At 43.6% G+C, this 21,555-nt stretch overlaps 1 protein-coding gene across 1 annotated transcript in view; it reads right to left on the bottom strand.

Moving 5' to 3' along the window:
• The window catches only part of Bace2 (beta-secretase 2), an 86,331-nt gene that overhangs the window by 7,961 nt on the left and 56,815 nt on the right, over positions 1 to 21,555 (bottom strand). The window contains exons 5-8 of the mRNA XM_021184823.2: positions 20,879 to 21,013; positions 19,516 to 19,617; positions 12,753 to 12,902; positions 10,153 to 10,321 (exon numbers count right to left, since the gene is read on the bottom strand). Coding sequence (XP_021040482.1) covers positions 10,153 to 10,321; positions 12,753 to 12,902; positions 19,516 to 19,617; positions 20,879 to 21,013 — 556 coding nt within the window. The remainder of the gene's footprint in view (positions 1 to 10,152; positions 10,322 to 12,752; positions 12,903 to 19,515; positions 19,618 to 20,878; positions 21,014 to 21,555) is intronic.

The raw sequence follows: 21,555 nt of genomic DNA, 5'->3' as shown, positions 1-21,555 counted from the left end.
CCAAAGACAAATGACTCCACTCCAAATCAGAAGGTAATGCATATTTACAATAGAAACCTTGCAAATAGAGGGAAGGGAATGGTCACAGAGACAGCAGTCAGAACAATACTAATATTCTTTCATGTAACATTTTTCTATAATAAAATCATTATCATTAAATCTTAAGTCCAGCTATTTTGATGACTACACAAAAAGTCATATTATGGACACATCAAATTACATTACTTCTGAGTGGGAGAACTACCAAGCACTTGAGATAACAGGTAGTATGCTTGCTGTATTACAGGAGGCCCTGAGTTCAACCCTCAGGATTACAGAGAGAAAGAGTGGAAAAACTGGCTATTTGTATTTTCATTTCTCTGTTCTAAAGGATTTGAACAAATCTTCCAGGTAGTAAAATCTTTCATACGTTGTGAATGCCTTTGTGGAGCAGGTCCTTTGTCTTTCTTCGAATTTACTTTGTAAATGAGATGTGTCAGCCAGTACATGGATGAAAGTAAGCCTGCGCAGTGCACAGATGGCAATGCAGGAAGGCAGGAAGCAATCCAAAATCACTTGAAACCACTTTTGGTTCCAGCCAAGATGGAGTCACAGGGGCCAGCCTGACCTCCCACTTTTAAACAAATGCAACACTGCATGAAATGATGCTAAAGGAAAAACAAAGGAAGAGTGTCCTGGCACAGTTCTCTGCCTCTAGGCTATATGCTAGAGAGAGATGTATACACCAGGTTGCTTCCATCACAAGCCCTGGCAGAACTCCAGGGGAAGAATGGCTATAGCATTTGTAGTATAGGCTCATGCTGAGGAGACAGCTCCACCAGAGGGTCAAGGACTCCTGGAGCCTTCAGCAGGGAGCTCAGCCAGCTGTTCATATCCAGGGGTCCTGTATCCATGTCTAACCAACCACAGACCATTCCAGAAGAATAATGATGTCTCTACTGAAAACATGCAGAGTTTTCTCTTGTCAATATTTCCCGAACAGCACAGTGTGACACTGAAAAGTATGATGCCATCTAGAGATGATCGAGTGCGGGTGGTACATGAACCTGACACTGAGTAAAGTGTGATGTCATTTAGAGATGATGCTCAGATTCTGTGAAGACCCTGGGCCATCTCACAGAGGGACCTGATACTGTTAGTCTTGACATCACCTCAAGATGGTGTAAGGATTGGACAGTGCTTGGAGTTAGTGCAGACAGTGGGCTATCTTATAGAAGAGGCCTGTGTATCCCCGAGCATCCTTGGATCTTGGTGTCTCAAGATTCTGGATCTCATTCCTTGGGTTTTGAAGGATGCTAGCTTGTAACAGAGAAACTCTATTCCAGAGGCTGGGAGATGTCTTGTGTTGGATTTTAGACTCTCAGAGGAATCTTGGAAGTGTGGTGGTTTGAATAAGCTTGGCACAGGGAGTGACACTATTTGGAGGTGTGGACTTGTTGGAGTAGGTATGATCTTTTTGGATGAAGAGTGTCACTGTGGGTGTGAGCTTTAAGACCTTCATCCTAGCTGCCTGGAAACCAGATTTCTCCTAGCAGCCTTCAGATGGAGATGTAGAACTCTCAGCTCCTCCTGTACCATGCCTGTCTGGATTATGTCATGCTCCCTCCTTGATGATAATGGACTAAATCTCTGGACCTGTGAGCCAGCTCCAATTAAATGTTGTCTTTATAAAAGTTGCCTTGGCGCCGGGGCCAAGCAAACACATAAGTGGAGGCTCACAGTCAGCTATTGGATGGATCACAGGGCCCCCAATGGAGGAGCTAGAGAAAGTATCAAAGGAGCTAAAGAGATCTGCAACCCTGTAGGTGCAACATTATGAACTAACCAGTACCCCGGAGCTCTTGACTCTAGCAGCATATGTATCAAAAGATGGCCTAGTCGGCCATCACTGCAAAGAGAGGCCCATTGGACTTGCAAACTTTATATGCCCCAGTACAGGGGAATGCCAGGGCCAAAAAGGGGGAGTGGGTGGGTAGGGGAGTGGGGGGGAAGGCATGGGGGACTTTTGGGATAGCATTGGAAATGTAAATGAGGAAAATACCTAATTAAAAAAAAAGCATAAAATAAAAAATAATAATAAAAAAAAGAGTTGCCTTGGTCATGGTGTCACTTCACAGCAATGAAACCCTAACTAAGATAGAGAATGGCGAGCACTCAGTCTATAGGACAAAGTACAGCAAGGAGATGGAACACACAATTTACAGTTCACATAGAGAAGAAGGGAAAGGTAGTGCGCAGGGAAAGATTTTAATCAGAAATGCCACAGATGAGTTCAGTTGCACATAGGATATTATGGCAGTGATTATCACCATTTTCTAATGAGGAAGTGAGAGGAATATTTAACATGATAGAGATACAGAAGATGTTAGAAGATCTAAACCAAACTTCCTGGTTTGAAAACATGAAAAACGCATCACATCAGTGTTAATAATGGTACATGCACTATAGACTTCCATCATCAGGGTCAAAGAGATGACTCAGCAGTTAAGACCACTGACTGTTCTTGAAGATAACCTTGGTTCGATTTCCAGTGTCCACAAAGCCTCTCAAAACCATCTGTAACTCTAGTTCCTGGGGGAACCAACATCCTCTTTTTGCACACCTCTGCTCACACATACATACAGCTAAGACACCCCTATATAAAAAATAAAAATAAATCTTTAAAAAAGACTAATCAAATTAAAGATATCATAATAGAACTATGTGAACTGACACACAGAGAACACTGAGAGCCAAATAGAGAACCTCAGTGTCTATGGATTATCTCACACTGCTTTTTCATGTTACAGGGCCAAAGGAAGGAGGACAGGAGACCAAGAAGACAAAACGGTAACTAAAGATTATCAGAACTTAATGTGAACTATATATAAATTCATAGATTGCAGAGATGTGTGCATGTACACACACACACAGACACACACACAGAGACACACACACACAAGCACATAGACACTCCCATCCCTAATGAAGGACCAAGAAGAGCATGGTCAGGTACAGTGGGAGAATTAGAGTAGGGTTTGACTCATGCATAACACATGGGCATGTGAGAATATCGTACTGGCTCACTAATATGAACATTACATTAATACATGCTCATAAAAATTCTAGAAAGGACTACACACAGTGTGCTTAAGAATCAGCCATGCCAGGTCGGGGAACCAACCCCAGAAATCTTCATACAGTTGAATGCCTGCATTTGTCTGTTTCTCATATATTTGTTATGTCAAAAAAAAAAAAAAAAGCCCCAAACACTCCCATAACAACAACAAAACCCAAAAAACCAAACTCAATAAAATCAAATTTTCTTCACCGCACATACTGTTACTTTGAAGTCAGAAGATGACCTTATGTGCTAGGTCTCAGAAACCTGGGACATGGCTGAGGTGAATATTAACATATTAAAGCAGATGCTGGCCAGCTCTCCCAGCACTCCTCACTGTACCCCTATCCCAAACCTCTCTCTCCTGGTGGTTTCTCCTCTCCTAGCCTGATCCATATATAATGCAGCCATTTTGGCTACCCTGTTTTCTTGTCATCTTTGCCTGGGACACCTCTCTTGGTCAGTGGTGTCTCTATTGCTTCCCTTCCCCATTTAGTCTGCCAGCCACGTTAAGCCTGAATTCTTATCTTTGCCTGTTTTCTCCCTTATATCTAAAATCTTCTCCAACTTTAGGACTCATCAAGTCCTCCTCCTCTCATTTAACTTTTTCATTCACCATGCTCCTTTAAGACTTTCGGGAAAAGCACCAACCTCGGGTTGTCATACATAACGCATTAGATAGAAACAACCACACACTCATGACAGCTATGTGCTCTGCAGCATTGGAGGAAAGTGGATTTCAAACCGAGGCTGAGAACTGGGGATGTGACTCATTTGGTATTGAGCCTGCCTAGCATGCAGGAAGCCAAGGTTCCACACCCAGCACTGCCCAAGCTGCTGTGGTAACCCCAGATCTAGGGAAAGCAGGAAGATAAGAAGTTGTAGGTCAACCTAGACCACATGGGGAGGTTGAAGTTAGCCTGAGACTCTTCTCAAAAACAGCAATAAGAGCTACATGTAGATGTTATTTTCTGGGACAGCCCTTCACCTAGGCATTTGTGCGTTTGTTAAGATACATTAACTGTGCTATAAAGCTGACTTAACCTTGCTATGTTGGATTTGTATATGAGAGGTCATTGTTCACTGTGGGGAGGGGAGTGAACCTGGAAGTGAACTCTGGCTTCAGATCCTTGCTCATTGTCAGGCAGGGGCTACCTCACTGAGCTTAACTGCCCTGTCTGATCTGTGTTCTCAGCTATCTGCTTTGACTCTCACTTTCCTATCTGTAAAATGGGGATGTAACTGTGCCTATAAATGACAGTGTTGGAAGAATATGTGAGTTAGCAGATGTTAAATATGTACATGGTCCCTAGGGAACATGTCAGTGCTCTGTGATGGTCAGCTATTACTATGTTGTTACTTTAATTCTTTTATCAATGTCTGAGGTTAAAATTTAAATTGTGTATTTTCTCTGTTGTCTCCAGAAGGCCATGACCTGCTTGATAATGAATGCCTTGAGAGATATACTATCATTTTACTAAAGATGCTTGTCAGATCCCCTCCCCGCATGAGACATAAAATGAAACCAAACTGAAGATCTGCGATCAAGACCTTCCCTGCAAATGCCTGCTTCAGGAACATTACTCTGCATTAGAAGGGTTCTGGACACATGGTCAGCTCCCTCTTCTCTCTTCTCACTCCTTCCTCCATCCCTCTTGCAGGAATCCTCCTATAGAACCCTTAGACCCCTAATCTGGCATTACACACAGAATGGGTGCACACCACTATATCTGGTTTTGACATGGGTGCTAAGGATTGAACTCAGGTCCTGTGCTTGTATGGCAAGCACTTTACTGGATGAGTCTTCTCCCGAGCCTGTATTCTCTGCAGTAGGCACACACTATCCATAGGGGGCAGGAGTTTCATTTGTACAACGAGGAGCCAGAGGTTCTCAGCTTTGGTGTCTTTGACAATATTCTAAGTAGATAAGCACGGGTGTATCTCCGAGGCTCATCTTCACACCACCATCCCTATTTTTAAACATGAGCTGTACCAGATGATCCACTTTCAACCTGCAGCAAGAAAAATTCCATGGAATGACTGCCATAATCCACAATGTGTTTCAAGTTGTATGAGCTGAAATCTATATAGCTCTTGGGTGCTAAATGTCTCCGTCTATAAAAAGAGGCTGATGGTATTTCAGAAACCCTGGAGGCATTAAGATACCAGAGCTGTCAATTTAACTCTACCATTATTATCTGCTTAGCTGAAGATACTTGTACAAGGCAACATGGAGTCAGCTGAAGGGGTCCCAGTGCCCATTGTAAATGTTTAGGAGTAAGCCAGACTTGGGAGGGTCAGTTGTACATTGATCACAGTATCCAACTAATTGGCACTGTTCCATCTTTGCACAGATCCACCTAGGAATTCTCAGCAGGATTGGGGGTTTGAATTGACATGGAAAGCAGAAAAAAGCTGACTGGGGAAAGGCTCAGATGATGAAGTATTGGATAAGCAAGCATGAGGACCTGGATTAGATTCCTAGAACCAACCAACCAACCAACCAACCAACCAACCAACCAACCAACCAACCAATCAAAAAAAGCCCAGTATGGCAGCATGTTGTTGCAATTCTAGTGTTAGGGAGACAGAGATAGGTGGATCCCTGGGGCTTGCCCAACAGCCAGTGTAGCCTACTTGGCAAGTTCCAGACCAATGAAAGATGCTGTCTCAAAGAACAAGATGGAGAGTGACAAAAAGAAACCTGGAGTTAACCTCTGACCTCCATAAGCACAAGAACTCATATGTACATGTACTAGTATACACACATACACACTTACATACAACCTACAGTCTACATACACACACAAAGAAAAGGAGACTGTAGGCACTTTGCCCCAAGTGACCCCAAGCCCTGGCCACACTGTTGTACTCCACAGAAAACAAGCCAGGAAGTCTACAAACTTGGTCTTGGAAAAGCTATTGAAGCCTTGGGGATTCTGATGAAGGGCGCCTGCTCTCTATCTACTTGTTTGCAATTCCCTTTTCTATACTTACACAGTCCAGGACAGAAGCCAAGGGAATGATACCACCCGCAATGATCTGGCCTTCCCACCTGAATTAATATCATCAAGACAATCTCCTACAGACATGCCACAGGACAACCTGACCTAGAGACTCTCTTGTGGATGCTCTCTTGCCTGGTGCCTGCAGGCTGTACCAAACTGACAAGGAAAGTGAATCATCGCCAATTTGATGGTAGACAGAATTCAAGATGCTTTCCACTTGCGATCCATTTCCTGATATTTAATCCACTTAATCCCTTCCTTTACACCGTAGAACCAACAGAGCAGGGCATAAACAATAGCACTACCACTGACACTGGCGTAAAGAAAGACATTGGCTTATGTCTTAAGGGTTTCATGTCATCCCCTCATGGTACCCCCTCTTGGATCACTCATTCAGCGAGGGGCAGGATGGGGAGGGAAATAGGTGCTGCTTTGGGATACTCAGGCAAGTTGTGGCAATGCCTTCATGGCAAGGAATGAGGGACTCCTGCCAACAACAACATGAGTGAGCTTAGGAGCAGCATCAGCTGATGCCAGATGGCTGCAGGTGACAACCAGATCCTTAGAAACTGCACTAGGAACCACAGTAAAGAGTAGCCAGGTTAAGGGGAAAGCTGTTAGGCAGCAACAGACATCTAATACAACACTTAGACCTCTCTTACAAAATAATACACGTGCAGTATCATAAGAAGAATCCATGTCAACTGAAAGAGGGGCACTAGGTACATCTACCACAAGCTTTTGAGGAAAATATGATTAAAAGTCTATTAGATCAGACTTTTTGTAAGCCTTATGCCCAGCCAGCCCACTGTGTTGACGAGTCTGTGAACTCAAGCAGCCTTAGATGGAAAATACTTGAAAAGGTGTTCTGGGTGCAGTTGGGGGTCCTCATTGTTCTGTGATCAAGCAGAACAGGAATCATTTACATTGTGTTTGGACTGTATCATGTTACCAGAGGTATATAAATGGGTTAAAGTATGTGTGTGGTGAGCCTGAGTTACCTGTGCACACAGCACCATTTTGCACACAGGAATCAAGCACCCATGGATACTGATACTTGAGTGCTGTCCTAGGACCCACCCTCCAAGGGTAGTGGGAAGTGAATGAAAGCTTTCTAGAATTTACAACATATAATTAAGAATAAAAATGATAAAGGCAGGGTATCTAGTCCATTTCTCACAGGGCTAGGGAGCTTGGCTGCTGTAACTGCAGCCCCAGAGAAGAAATCACTCTGATAAGCTAAATAATTTGTGCTGAAGAAGAGACATATACCAAGGTATCTTCTCGCAGCTGTGAAATCAAGTGTGTAAGTGCCAAGGCCTTAAAAATGTTTTTTAAACACCATTTAAGAAAGTAAAACACTTGTATCACAACATCAAAGAATTCAGAATGAAATCAATAGAGCTGCACTGCCTCTCTGTGAAACAATGTCAAGACACATCCAGCAGTGGGCTATTCAGATAGCAAACTGTTACCACACCCCAGCAGGTGTTTATGTGCATACAATGTCAGCTGCTGCAAAGGTAGCCCTGGCTTCATAACATTTCAGATGGAAACTGGGGTTGTGGGGAAAGTGGCTTGGTTCTTAAGATTCCCTTAAAAGAAGTGCAATATTCAGAGTTGAGAATACTGTGACAGCTCAGGCCACACTGTCACATGAGACAGGGAAAGACCTCAGTGGCAACATAACAGGATAAATTACACATTAAAAACACGAGGGGTTGGGAGCAGCTCAAGCTACTAAAGTACACATCATACATGCATGGCGACCTGAGTTTGATCTCTCAGAGCCCGTGTGAAGACGATGGGCTTGGTGACAAGAACTTGTAATCCTAGCACTGAGAGGCAGAGACAGGTGGATGCAGGGATTTGCAGGTCAGGCAGCCCAGCTAAAGTGGTGATTGCCTGGTCAACAACAAGAGGCCCTGTTACAAAAAGCAAGGTAGATGGCATCCTGAGGAGTGACAGCTAGGTTGTTCTCTGTCCTCCACATGCATGTTCACACATGCACACATGTACTGTCACACCCACACATGCACCTGTATACACAGGAACACCACATAACAAACACACACACACACACACACACACACACACACACACACACACACACACGGTACATATCAATCATGTATGTCTGAGCTGGGTGACTGTGTAAGTTATCTTTACAGACTAGACATAGTTTTTCCTCTTAACATGGTCCTTACATTCTCCAGATGGCTACCACACCTTCAGAGATGCTGGTTCTCTGATGTGATTGCATTGTGCTGGTTAGTTTTAATTGTCAACTGACTCAACCTAGAGCAACTTCAGAAGAGATTCTCAATGAGGGGTTGCCTAGATCAGACTGGCCTGTGGGCATGTCTGTGGGAGACTGTCTTGATTACATCAATTGAGATGGGAAACCCTGCCCATGGTAGGTTACAACATTCCTTAGAAAGGAGACTCTGAACTTGAGAGTGGAGAAAGTGTGCTGTGCATTAGCATGTGTGCATTAATTCATTGCTCTCCACTCAGGACAGTGGATGGGATGTGACTAGCTGCTTCAAGCTCCTGCTGCCCTGATTTCCTCCTCCATGATGTAGAGAGCCAAATAAACCCTTTTTCCTTGAGTTGCTTCTGTCAGGCTATTTTATTACAGCAGCAGGAAAGAAAGCTAAGATAATCTTAACCTTCTGATCCTCCTACCTTCATCTCGAGAACTGAGATTTATACACATGTCATTACATCCAATTTTATGCCGTCATTGTGGTAGGGCTTGAACCTGGGCTTCCTGCATCCTAGGAAGGCTCTTTACCCACATATCACATTCAACCCCTAAACTTTTGATTTTCTGAGACAGGTTTCACTCAAGGAAAGACTTCTGCCTCAGCCTCTTGGGTACTGGGATTATAAGCATGACCCACTACACTCAGTTTCCAGACAGTTTTCTTAGTTTCTTGAAAGGCTATTGTGAAACCCTGCAGTTATCTTGACCACCTTCTCTGATACAGGCTCTCCTCCCTCTCTGACTAGCAGCATAATCACATGCTTAGATCTTCAGTTGCCTCCTCCTGGGCAACTTGGACTGCTCCTCACAAGTACCTAGTCTTTGGTGGCACCAGGTATTATGTGAGCCCCACCTGGGGCACCTGGAGAATGCTGGCAGGCGAGGGGCTTTCTTGTGGAGTTCCACCCAGGCCTCAGCTAGACTCTGCTGTGGCTGCTTACACTACTCCCACCCAACATGTTCTGTAAGAGAATTATTCCTTTGCCTTATTATTTTAGGACTCTAAAACCATCACCCACAAATCTCTACTTCTTATTTCCTAATGAGGACCCAGATTCTCATAGATTCTTCCCTTTATTAACTTTGCATCAACTACCAAAACATTGTAATTCATGACCTGGGAACACAGTTTAGTGATGGACATGTGCTTAGTCTGCTTGAGCCTCTGGGTTCCATTCCCAGAACCTTCAGAATAAAATCAAACTGTAATTCAGCAGCAAGACTCATGGGCACTTTTATTTCTTGTGTGGGAAGAGGTGATTTTTCAGTGCAACTATAATAACTAGCACTTTTCTACAACCTGTTGTGTGCCTGAGCTAGAAGACAAGTTTTATGTGTACTGAGTCTGTTGGTACATGTCTGCAGTCTCAGCTCAATGGGAAGCTGAGGTAGAAGGATCCCAAGTTCAAAGCCTGTCTGAACAACTTATGATGCAGGTTTGAAATTAAGAAAGTTAAGTAGTAAAATGCTGAAGGCATAGTTTAGTGGTAGATACTACCCTAATATGTGTACACCCCTGGGTTCAACTTCCAGTATTTTACACACACACACACACACACACACACACACACACACACACACACACACACGACTTTATTTCATCTTTCAATGACCCTCTGAGCCATTTCAGCAGTTATTGTTCATCTGGTTATTGTAAACAAGCACATGCCAAAGGGTTCAATAGTACCCAGCAAGCCACTATGTTAGTTCCAGGTGGGCACATTTACCAAAGCCCTCTTTTTAGAGTGTTCCTATGCCATGCAAGCCACACTTACCTGCACAGGGACTCACTGCAAAGCCCACCCTCCTCTGAGCTCTGTCAAAGACCACGTAGAAGCCTTCCATCACGGTCGCACCAATCACCAGCGCATTTGTGGAAGAGGAGATACCAAAACGGTAGCATTCATAATTGAAACCAGCTCCCATCATGGGCTGAATGTAGAGCTGTTTGTAGAAGATGCAAGGGCAAAGACACAGGACAAAGCATGGATTACACAAGAGCATAAAACTGGAGGTCCCACTCTTCCCAGAGGCCCCCTTGCAAAGATCAAGGGAGACAATGACATCATCCAAGGTATCTGGGGCAGGAGATTAAAACTGTCTCAATAAACTTTATTTTTCAAAGATTTTAAAATTTATAATTAAGTGTATATGTGCATGTTTCTGAATGTGGGTTTGTGCACAGAAGTACAGTGCTTCATTTCAGGGCATTGACTCTTCACTAACCATTTTGTAATTATTAGTCTATCAGTCAGGAAGCACTGCTTCAAGGTGAGGAGTTACCCACCTCTTCCCTACAGTCTGGGGACCTTAGCCTGGAGTAGGGGCTTGGCAAATGGGCATTACATGAATGTGTGAGGTGAAGCTTGGCTGATGTTAAATGGGGCACACAACTTCTAGAGAGGATCCACTTAAATTAGAAAAGGTGGAGGATATGGTTAGTTTCCACAGCCATGACAGGATCTGAGGTTTTGGAGGTTTCCCAAGTACATGTACAATATACCTCTTACCACCTCTGAATGAACAAACTACACAAAAGCAAAAGATTATGTATCAAATATAATGTAAATGATAGACATGAATAAGTGGCCGGATGTGACTCGAAGTGTGTTTGCATCTCTTATCTGGTCCTTTTGTGTGCCTTTTCCAGGAAGAACTCCAGATAATGGACTTGGGAGACAAAAGCAGGCAAACTTCAGTTTAAGGCTAGTCAGGCCTGCACAGTGAGTTCTAGGCCAGGGCAACCAGAGCTGTATGGTGAGACCCCATCTAAAATAAACAATTAAATCATTCCAGATCTTATAGTTTGTAATCTATGAGAACACTTAATCTTAATAAATCTCATAAAAAAGGCTCTTGTCTACCTTAAACAAAAGTAGCATAAACAGACAGCTGGCAGTATTTAGACTGAGAGAAAACACATTTTCAGGGGTGTATGAAGAAGCCCAGAATTTTCTGTTTGGCTAGAGGCTGATTTAAATAATAACATCATCATCATCAACAACAACAATAATAATAATAGTGTGAGTGTGTATGCATGCGTGTGTTCTGGGGATGACCTCCTCAAGGCAAGGCCCTTTGAGCTTTTCTTCCACTTGGCAAGGACCAATGGGAGTGATATCCGGAACAACTGTGTGAGTCCTCGGGAGATGGACTCCTGCTTACTTAAAAGGTTAAGTAAAGATATGTTTGATCAAGACCTTTAAAAAGAATACTTATTGAATGGTCTCAAAAACTGATAGGACTATATGAGGAAAAAGGAAGAGGTTTGGAAATGTCAACTACTTCTTCTGAGGACCTAAACTTGCCTATACTCTGTAGTGAGGGAAACCTCAAAGCCGACTAAGAGAAGATAGGGCCTAAAGAGATAGGGCCTAAGGGTCAATAGTAAAGCGTTCATTCTCAGGGCAAGTTAGCTCATTCTTACGATAAGCTAGTAAGTAAAATTTGTTATGTTCTTAGAAGAAATATAAGTTGGATAGCTTCATCTTTGCCTTAGGTAAGGGCTTACCTAAAAGAAAGAAATGGTATGGGTTGATGAAAAAAAAGATTAATCGTTAATTTATGCTCTTTATGGAAAAGATGTATAGAGCAGAACCAAACTATAAAACTAACAGAAAATGGCATGAAGACAACTTAAAAACATAGCGTGAGCTTATTGAATCAGATGGTTTTTTACCTTAAACTTCATGCCTGTTGGTGGTCTGTGGACAATTCAAACTGAATATGTCTGGCTAGATATAATCATTTGGCTTACAATACAATACTTAAATCATTTGGCTCACAATATTCAGATTTACTTAGCTATGGCATAATCATTTGGATTGTAATACTATACTGCTTAGATATGAGTGAAGGTTAATCACTGACCACAAGGAAACAAGGGAACTTAAAATGAATTTTAATAAGTACTTGCTGAGATTCTTGGATAATTAAAGGAAGTTATGAAACTGCATATGTTTGAAGGCATACTCTAAATTTCTATACAAATAATGACAGCTCAAGTTATTTGAGGCCACTTGCTTGAACCTCGACAGGAGGTCAGAATCTTGCTTTCTGCTGACTCTACACCACCTCCCAGGTTACTGAACTCACTGGACACAGACACCGGCATTCTCAGAACTCCACTATCACCTATGGCATTTGATGATAGAAAGACACATGGAATTGTTATGCTGACATATGAAGTGAGACCATAACATCCCAGGCTTAAGTTAAGACATGCTCAATCCCTCCCTACTATATAAGGCAGACTGACAGAGAACAGCAGACATGCCGGATCAAGGAGTAACAAGGTGGTAGCCATAAGTGTTTAATCATGCATGAGATTTGATTTTTGTGAGTTACACGTGAAGAACAAAAACCAGGTTTGTACCTGTGGGAGAATGGTGATCCGGAAGGAGCGACTGGCATTCTCATCTCTCAGGTAGATAGAAATCTTAGGGAAATATGCCCATGGCGTTTCAGAATTTGTCCAGCATGCCAGCTGGGCCCCTGTCCAGAAGCCATCAGAAAACTCTGGAATCTAGACAAAACAGATCCTGTGAGAAGCAGGCACCAGCCTGGCACATAACAGGAAACAGCTCTCCATTTTCCTGGTCCCAGCACTAGACGCCCACAGGGATAAACAACATCTCATTTGGACAGAGTGACAGGGACATCAGTCTTTTGGAAGAGAGATGGTGATGACACAATAATAATTATTAAAACTGCAAAGACACCCGGATCACTTCCTGGGAGTAGCTGTGATAAATGCTTTGCAAATGACTACTTTAGCCTTTGAACACACCAACCTGTGTGTGTTACCACACACATTACCCTCTCACATTACCAGGGAGGGAACCAAAGCATAGAGAGGTGTGACAGCTCGCCCCAGGCCACAGAGTAACAAGCCTTTAAAAAAATTCTAAAGATATAATATACCCTGATCAAAAGCAACTCAGGGCAAAGAGAATTGATCATTCCTCTTACAATTCGGGTTACAGCTCGTTACAGTCAACATGTGACAATGGCAGAAAGCAACGAAGCTGGTAGAGTTATACTCACAGTTGAGAGCAGAGAGAAACTGACTTGTGCTGTCTGGCTGCCTTCACCCAGTTTTCTCATCTCTTACACAATTTTAGGGAATGGTTCCACCTACAGTGGGCCGGGTATTCTATTTCAATGAACAATCTAGGCGATCCCCATAGACATGCCCACAGGCCAACCTGAACTAGATGATTCTTCAACTGCAATTTTCTTCCCATGTCTGGTTTATATCAATGTGACAGTTAAAACCACACATCACTGTGGCCTTCAACAGACTCGGGGACATTGCCTGCCTGTGGACTCCGGGGTTCATTTCTACACATTGCTTCCTGGTGTACTGTTTTTAAACATTCCTCCTTAAGACCTCAGTCCAGACCCCACCTCATCTACAGAATCTCCTTAATGTCTATCTTAACAAGAGCACACTGCTCCACTTGTCTCCCACTTAGCCTTTCCCTGGGGCAGCTCATGGTGACAAATCTTGCTTCCTGGTAATGAATGACCCTGTCTTTGAACCTAGAACTTCTCAGGGCAGCGTCCCTCACCTGTGCTTGTGTAGGTCTCACTATGTGGGCCCAATATCTACATAAACACAACACTGAGGAACATGTGAGGGAAAAGTGAGTGATACCTAGGACCAAAAGGAGGTCATCTGTGCCACCCATCAGGACCTGGAAAGGTGGTGCCACTCACCCACTTCCACCTGCAGGGGAATTAACAGGCTCTTTAGACTTGTGCCACCTCAGCCTCAGGTTCTGGGCTGTGCCTGAGCTATATATTGGTGGAAGGAATGTGTCTGACAGAGCTATAGAGGGTTGGAGTGTCACTGGTGGAATTTCCCTGGCAAGAACTCAGGGCTGGGAGTGAGAGAGACAGAGCCACAGCAAAGGTGTTGACAGGAACCTGCCCATTGGGTGCCAGGGACAGAAAGAGAGGTGAAGGAAGCTAAGGGGGAAGAGGGGGTTGTTGGGAAGCAGCAAAGCCTGCATGCACTCCACTTTCCCAGGAATGTACTCAACAGCACCTCAGATGTGATCAAGTGGGAATGTAGACAGCTCATCTGTGTCCTGAGTTCTCTGAGCTCTAGGGATGGTTGGGATAGATATATACTCTAGAGTCACGAGCAGATGGTGTTGGGGGATGACAGGTTATTCCTGAGATTGGGAGAAGCCAGGGCCAGGAGCCAACCCTAAGAAACAGGTGACACCTACATCCTGAATGCTAGGTGGGTGTTGTGTGTAACAATGGCACACGCTAGGTGCCATCACCTACCCTCTGAGGCACAAAGCCACCTGTTAATCCTCCCACACAGCCAGAGTAGACTTGTCAGGTTTCTATTGCTGGTGCTAACGCACATTTGTCTTTTACAGAAGTGATGGATCACCAACAGGACCATAAGACCCTTTCTCTGATGAGCTAATCAGGATGGAGGATTCATCATCTTGCTGGATTTCACAGAAATAAGAGTGCCGGGGCCTCCACGGAACACTTGGTATTCCAGTGAAATGTATGACCAGTTCCTATGTGTAAGGAAGAGTGAGTCCCAGAGAATGCCAGAGAGGCTAGGCAAGTGCCTAGATGGTACAGGTCAGATCTAGAGGTCCCTGAAAATATGGCCGAGTCTCCCTAGGGGCTGCTGTATTCCAAATTCAGGTCAGTTTTAGAGTTGGAAGACACTTTCTGTAGGTGCCATTTTGATGGTGAATTCTACAGAACAAGGAGGTGTCACCAGGTTGAGCCACAGCTGGGATGTCATAGCTAGGTTTCCTGGAGCTTGGGAATCCTTTTATACACAGATCTAGAAACTATTCCTTCTATATTCTGCCTGAATGACATACACTGAGGGACAAATGTCAAGACATTATAGTTTCTTCCAGTGTGGATATAGCTCAAGTAGGAAGAAACCCAGGCCAAGAGAATGGGCTTCCCATGAGTCCTGTAGTAAAGGGGACCAATGCCCAGAGGCTCTGCTCTGTAAGGCGAAGGATGTACACTACTGGAACATACCTCACCAAGGCTGACTATCTCCTGCCTTTCCTCCCTGATGCAGGTGCTAAATGAAATCATGAGATAATTTTAGACACAGCAAACAAATGTTGTAAGCCCCTGGCCTCTGTCTCGTGGTTTGCTTAAGTCATGAGATGCTGAGATGAACTCAGGGTATGAACCCCTCACCCCTCCACACACCTGCCCAGCTGCATGCAAAGGCTGGCTGAGGCTCGCTGGCTACTACACACCTGACACTCTACACTGGTTCCTGTGATTATTGTAAATCCCTTAAAGCTCAGAATGCAAAACCCGAAGGTTCCCACTCTACTCCTGCAGAGGACATACTTATATTTAAGCACTGGGCATATGCTCCTTATTCTAAGCAGGGTCTGATTTTTAGCAAGCATTCTAACTTTACAGCATGGAAAGACTGACTTGGCATTTTTTTGGGGGTGTAGCAGCTGTTGGCGAAGATAGGGATTTGTTCTGCTTTTAGCATAGCTGCTCTGGACCAATGCCTGACATTGGAAACCAACCCCTTGCTGGGTGCGCTTCCCATAGAGATCTAAGCTTCTGCAATTTGGGGACTAGCTAACTGAAGTCTCTCTTGGGTCTAAATTTTTGCTGGTACCTGACATACAGCCATGGTTATCCACTTTTCTGTCAGTGACTGGGATTTGGCTAACTTGGTCTCCCGCCTGCCCCTTGACAGCATCACCTGCAGGGTCTGGGCACAAAATGATCATGTTTGGTCATCTAGTGAAGACCTTGAGTAGACATGAGAAAGACAAGGGGGACCCACCTCTCTCTGGGCCTAGGGAGGTGTTAATACTGTTAAATTATCAGTTACAAAATCTGCCAATGTTGTTTGTATTTTAAGTACACCTGTGATGTTCATTTTCCTGTAAATAAGCAAAAATGTTGGGACAGAGCAATTTGACTCCCTAGTTAGCAGTTGATTGACTCCTCCTTGCTGTTCTGCCTGTCTTAAGCAAAAGAATTATCAGCCTAGCAGCCAGCTGGACTGCCCAGCAGACTTTTTGTTGTGATAAGCCTGGGTGAACTCTAGATGATCCTGAAACCATGCCCAAGAAACAGTTCCCCTGGTAGTCTAGAAAAGGTATTGTGTGGACTGGTGCTACAAGGCAAGGAGATGATTGGTGCAAATGGCTGCGATTGATTCAGAGCAAATGCCTGTTAGTGGTCAAACAAATGCTGTGATTGGTCCAAACACCCCTTTGAGCTGTGGGAGCAGGCTGCTCAGGTTCATTCAGAGAACTGACAGAAGAGGGCAGCACCAGTGACGTGGCAGAGTAAGAGGAGCAGAGGCAGGCAGGGGGCTTTGCAGAGTGAGCAGAGTGCAGCGGGCAGCGGGTATCAGGGCAGCAGGCAGCAGGACAGACTGAACAGTTGGCAGGCCAAGCTGTGTAAGAATCTGATTGCTTACACACTGGCTTCCAAGTAGCTCTCATGAATCTTCCAGCCTAGCAGCTACGAAATAAAAGTCTCAATGGAAGAAGACATAGACGGCAGAGGTGACAGTTACAGGTGATAGATGGAAATATAGTCTCGACAGCCCTGGAAGGTTCCCTGCTACCAGACAGAAGAAATTGGATGGGGCTTAATTTTACTTGGTATATACTGAACATGGAGTATTCCCCGTTTGTTGGAATTCTGAAAATGATTCAATATTGGGGATCTGACCTAAATGACATTACTTCCTTGAGGAATCTAGAATATCATGGCACTGTGGGAAGTTGGTTAAAGTGGGAGGTACAGCCCAGCTTGGAGAGGGCACTGAGGGAGAGTCTAGAGCTCTATAGTGCCCTGGCCCTCTCCTATATTCCCTTTCTCTGTGTCCTGACTGGCCTGGCATGAGCTTTTCTGCTCTTCCCCAATTTCCCCACTATGAAGGGCTGACACCACAGAAAACAAGAATACAAACCCTTCTGTGAGGTACCTGCCCCAGTCATGAACAAATAACTAATAAATACACACCATTTGACATACTGTGCTGCACAGACTGGTATTTTTTCATGTATGTATATGGTATGAATGAATGAAAGTATATATGCATACACGTGTGTGCTCGTGTGTGCAGGTACAGTTGCAAATGTATATATGTATATTGTGATGGTTCATTTTACATCAACTTTATACAAATATAAACATATATGAGAAGGACTCTTAATTGAGAAAATGGGAGAACCAAGCTCACTGTGGGTAGGACCACCCCTGGACAAGTGTTTCTGGGCACTATAAGCAGGCTGAGTAAGACATAGGGAGCAAGCCAGTAAGCAGCACTTCTCCATGGCTTCTGCATCAGCTCCTACCTTCAGGTTCCTGCTGTGAGTTCCTGACTTGACTTCCCTTGGTGATAGACTATAAAGTTGCAAGCTGAAATAAACCTGTTCTTCTCCAAGTTTCTTTTGGCCATGCTGTTCTATCACAGCAACGGAAACCCTACCTAAGACGTGTGGAGGCCTGAAGTCAATGTGAATGATTCCCACAATAGCTCTTCAGTGTATTGAGGAAGGCCTTTTGCTGAACCTGAAACATCAATTCCAGTTTGTTGAGTTAGCCAACCTGCTCAGAGGAACCTGTCTCTGCCTCCCCAGTGCAGAATTGCTGGAAATGGAAACCACCATGTTCATGTGTGCTTTGACATGGAACCTAGAGCTCTGAAGTCCAGTTCTCATGCTTGCATAGTAGGTGCTTTATCCACTGAGCCACCTCCTCCATGCTGGACAGATGCCTTTGGTTTATACTACTGGTATACACTCCCTGGAATGTTGGGATGATGCTGTGAGAAACAGTAGGCAAGCCTCAAAGGCTATGCTGTTTTTGATGACTAGTCTTGGCTGTCAGCTGTCAGCCAAAGTTCGTTTATTGTGAGTCCATCTAATAAATCATCTATAGCCATTCTATCTGTTCTGCTTCTTTAGAGAACCCTGACTAACACACTACCTTCAGTCAGATATATTTATAGTTCAGGACACGGCCAGCAAACTAATGTTACTTTGGCCAACTGGTTTGTTTTCTATAAGGTGTTCAGATGCCATTCCAGGTTAAATGAAGAGCAATGAGGAAACAGATTTAGGGCTTGTTCTGCTTTAAAGGATACAAATGCAATTGTGCTTTCCTGTTACTTGAGCACACAGTTATGTGCTAGATAAGTTTTTCTACCATTGACAGCATGGAGGAAACAGTGGGGTTCCAAGATTGTAATGGTGTGTGTGTCGGGGCAGGGGTCATTCCTACTGTCTTGAAACGTCATGGCCCAGTGCTTTAATTGCAGGTCTGTCATGCTGCTGGTGTGAGCATGCCTGCTGTGCTGACAGCTGCATAAAAGCAGAGTGATAGCAGACACTATGCAACTGGCTTATGCATTGATGTACCTCACTTTCATGGCTGTTTTATGTACTTCTACTTATAAAGTTTACTACAAAGCCATAAGTTGTGCACACATATTATGTTTTTGTGTTTCATCTATTTTAGGAGTTTGTTAATTATTATTATTGTGGAATACACATGTGTAAACACATACAGAGGGACCACACATGTGGCATACTATTCAAACAGAGGACAACTGTGGAGTTGGTTCCCTCTTCTTCTTTACATGGGTTCTGGGTATCCAACTCAGGATGTCAGACTTGAATGGCAAGCAGCTTTACCCAGTGAGCCATCTTGTCCACCTTTCCATCTGATGATTGGCCCACACCACCCAGTTTTGTGTAAGTACATCTCATGATGCCCGAATAACAAGAGCATCACTTGGCAATGCTGTCCTCAGACCATATTACTGTCATTAAGTAGCATATGATACAATCATACTGAAGACTTTTTTTTTTTTTTACCTCAGATCAAAAAAAAAATTCTTGTGCCAACTCAACTATTAGTTAAAACACTGGGAGTATTGCACACTCAGAACCAAACCCTCTGAAGTTGACATGAGGGTATTGCAGACAGATTCACACCAAAATGTAACTTGATAAGTGAACTTCACAAGCAACAGTTTATAAAAACAACCTGCTCTTTAAAAATCTTCAGAACACTGAGTAATAGTTCAGAGACTTACAACACACAGCTGTGCTTTAGAAAATCCCCACCTTGGGACTCACCAGAGATGTGCGTGCCACAGCTTCCACCACTGCATCAAACACCTTCTGGGGCAGGCGCAGGAGCGTGGTACCACTGTCCACAATGGCCTTGTCTGCGTTATACTGAAACGAGGAAGGGAGAAGACACTGAGCAGTGCTGGGCTCCCCATCCATATACCGTGACTCCGTTTCTATCACGCAGCCACAGTAGCTCAGTGGTGACTAAGTCTTGTTATAGTCCAGAGCTCAGTCATCAGGGGCCTCCATGAAAGTGTTTCACTCCATAGATAAGGAAACTGAGGCACAAGGAAAAAACAGGACCACAACCCTTAGCTCCTAAGAAGAGCTTTTTACCTTCCTGGAGTTGCCCAAGTTGCTCTCCCCTCATGCTGGGCAGAGGGATGGACACTGGACTTTAGAAATTAAAATGACCCTTTTAAAAGCAACTTCAACAAACTGTTCAAAAATCTACTTTTCTATTATATTATCAATAGAAAGAGAAGGATAACGCTTAATCAACACCCCCTATTTGCCTTTGGGAGGGAAATTTAATAACGACACACATATGATACACGATATGTACTCCATTTCATTTGATACAAGTCTGGAGTCTTCAGTGATAGCTAATGGTCTATAACATTGTAGATTTGTGGACTTTGGTCTCTATAGCACCTACCATAGACCAACATTGATTAGAGGTGTTTGTGATCATTAGAATTCAGGGCAGCATGGAGACATGTGAGAGTCAACAAGAGAGGTTGGTGATCTTCAGAAGCCATCTAAAACTGGCTCACAGGTCAACTTTCTCAAGTTGTCATAATCCTAATGCCAGAATACAAAAGGAGTCAAACACAGTGTAAGATTGTGTATGTGCAGTGTAACAGCTGTGTGTAGACCTGCCTACTGACATGGTCAAGTTTATGCATCTTTATTAGTCTAGTGTGTGTGTGTGTGTGTGTGTGTGTGTGTGTGTGTGAGTTAGAGTTAAAGAGGATAAAGCTGATCATAATTAATGATAATTAATTTCCATTCTGTCCTGATAAAGGTTCTTTTTTAACTAGAATTGAGGGACCATCTGGCCAAGATGATGGGAAGATGAAAATGAAGTTGGACACAGTTGTCCATACTTACCATCTTATAGTAATTTTTCCAGGAGGTCGAGAAGAGGCTGTAGTGTGTGTGNGGGGGGGCATGCTCTTGTGCATGTGTGTAATTTACTGATTTGAACTCATCATAGATAAAAAAAATCTATGCCTTACTGTAAGGATTTTCTAAGTTACCCTGTAGTGTGACATACGTTTTGAGTTCATGTCAGGTACTGGTTAAACACTGAAGCTTCTCCAGCACCCACAGGCAGAATCCAACAGGAATGGAAAACACTCACCTCTCTGCAGTCCAGGTTGAGGTTCTGGCCTCCAATTTCCAACTTCAGGATTTCTATTTGATAGTACCATTCCTCTTTAATTGGGGTATACCAGATATCTCCTTTATACAAACTTGGTTCAATCCCACCCAGGACCTGGAGGAAAAACAGTTACAGATGTTAGAGGTAAAACCTATGTGACTACATCAACAGCTTCCATAGAGAAGCGTCTACTCAGGGTAACACATCACCCCCCAAAAAGTACCTTCACTTTATTCTGATGTTCTACAGCAAATATTGATGCTTTAAAATTCCCCATTTATGGAAGGTGTGTGTGTGTGTGTGTGTGTGTGTGTGTGGTCATCTCCCACAATACTTTGTCATAGTCTGACAAAGATGTTCCACTGGTATTCCAAGCATACAGTGTCAGCTTTATGATGCTGAAAGTTCCCTCAAACAAATGTAGTAAAATAGTAACCCATGCTGACTGGCACTGATTTACTGCCTCAAATGTCAGAGATGAGGGAAACAGACCACAAGATTCCCTAATCAAGACATTGTTTTGCAAAAATAATGTTACATCACTATGCTAGGCCACCCTGCCTCTTCAGAAGACAATAAACATGCTTATGCCAGGTGGACTATTAGTCAAAGGCAATGACTAGTGCTGATCCTGTTGCAGGGAGAACAGAGACTAG

The sequence above is a fragment of the Mus caroli genome, chromosome 16, assembly GCF_900094665.2.
Source record: "Mus caroli chromosome 16, CAROLI_EIJ_v1.1, whole genome shotgun sequence".
Taxonomy (NCBI): Eukaryota; Metazoa; Chordata; class Mammalia; order Rodentia; family Muridae; genus Mus; species Mus caroli.
Note: the sequence above shows the minus strand (reverse complement) of the source record. Positions and strands in the feature narration are given on the sequence as shown.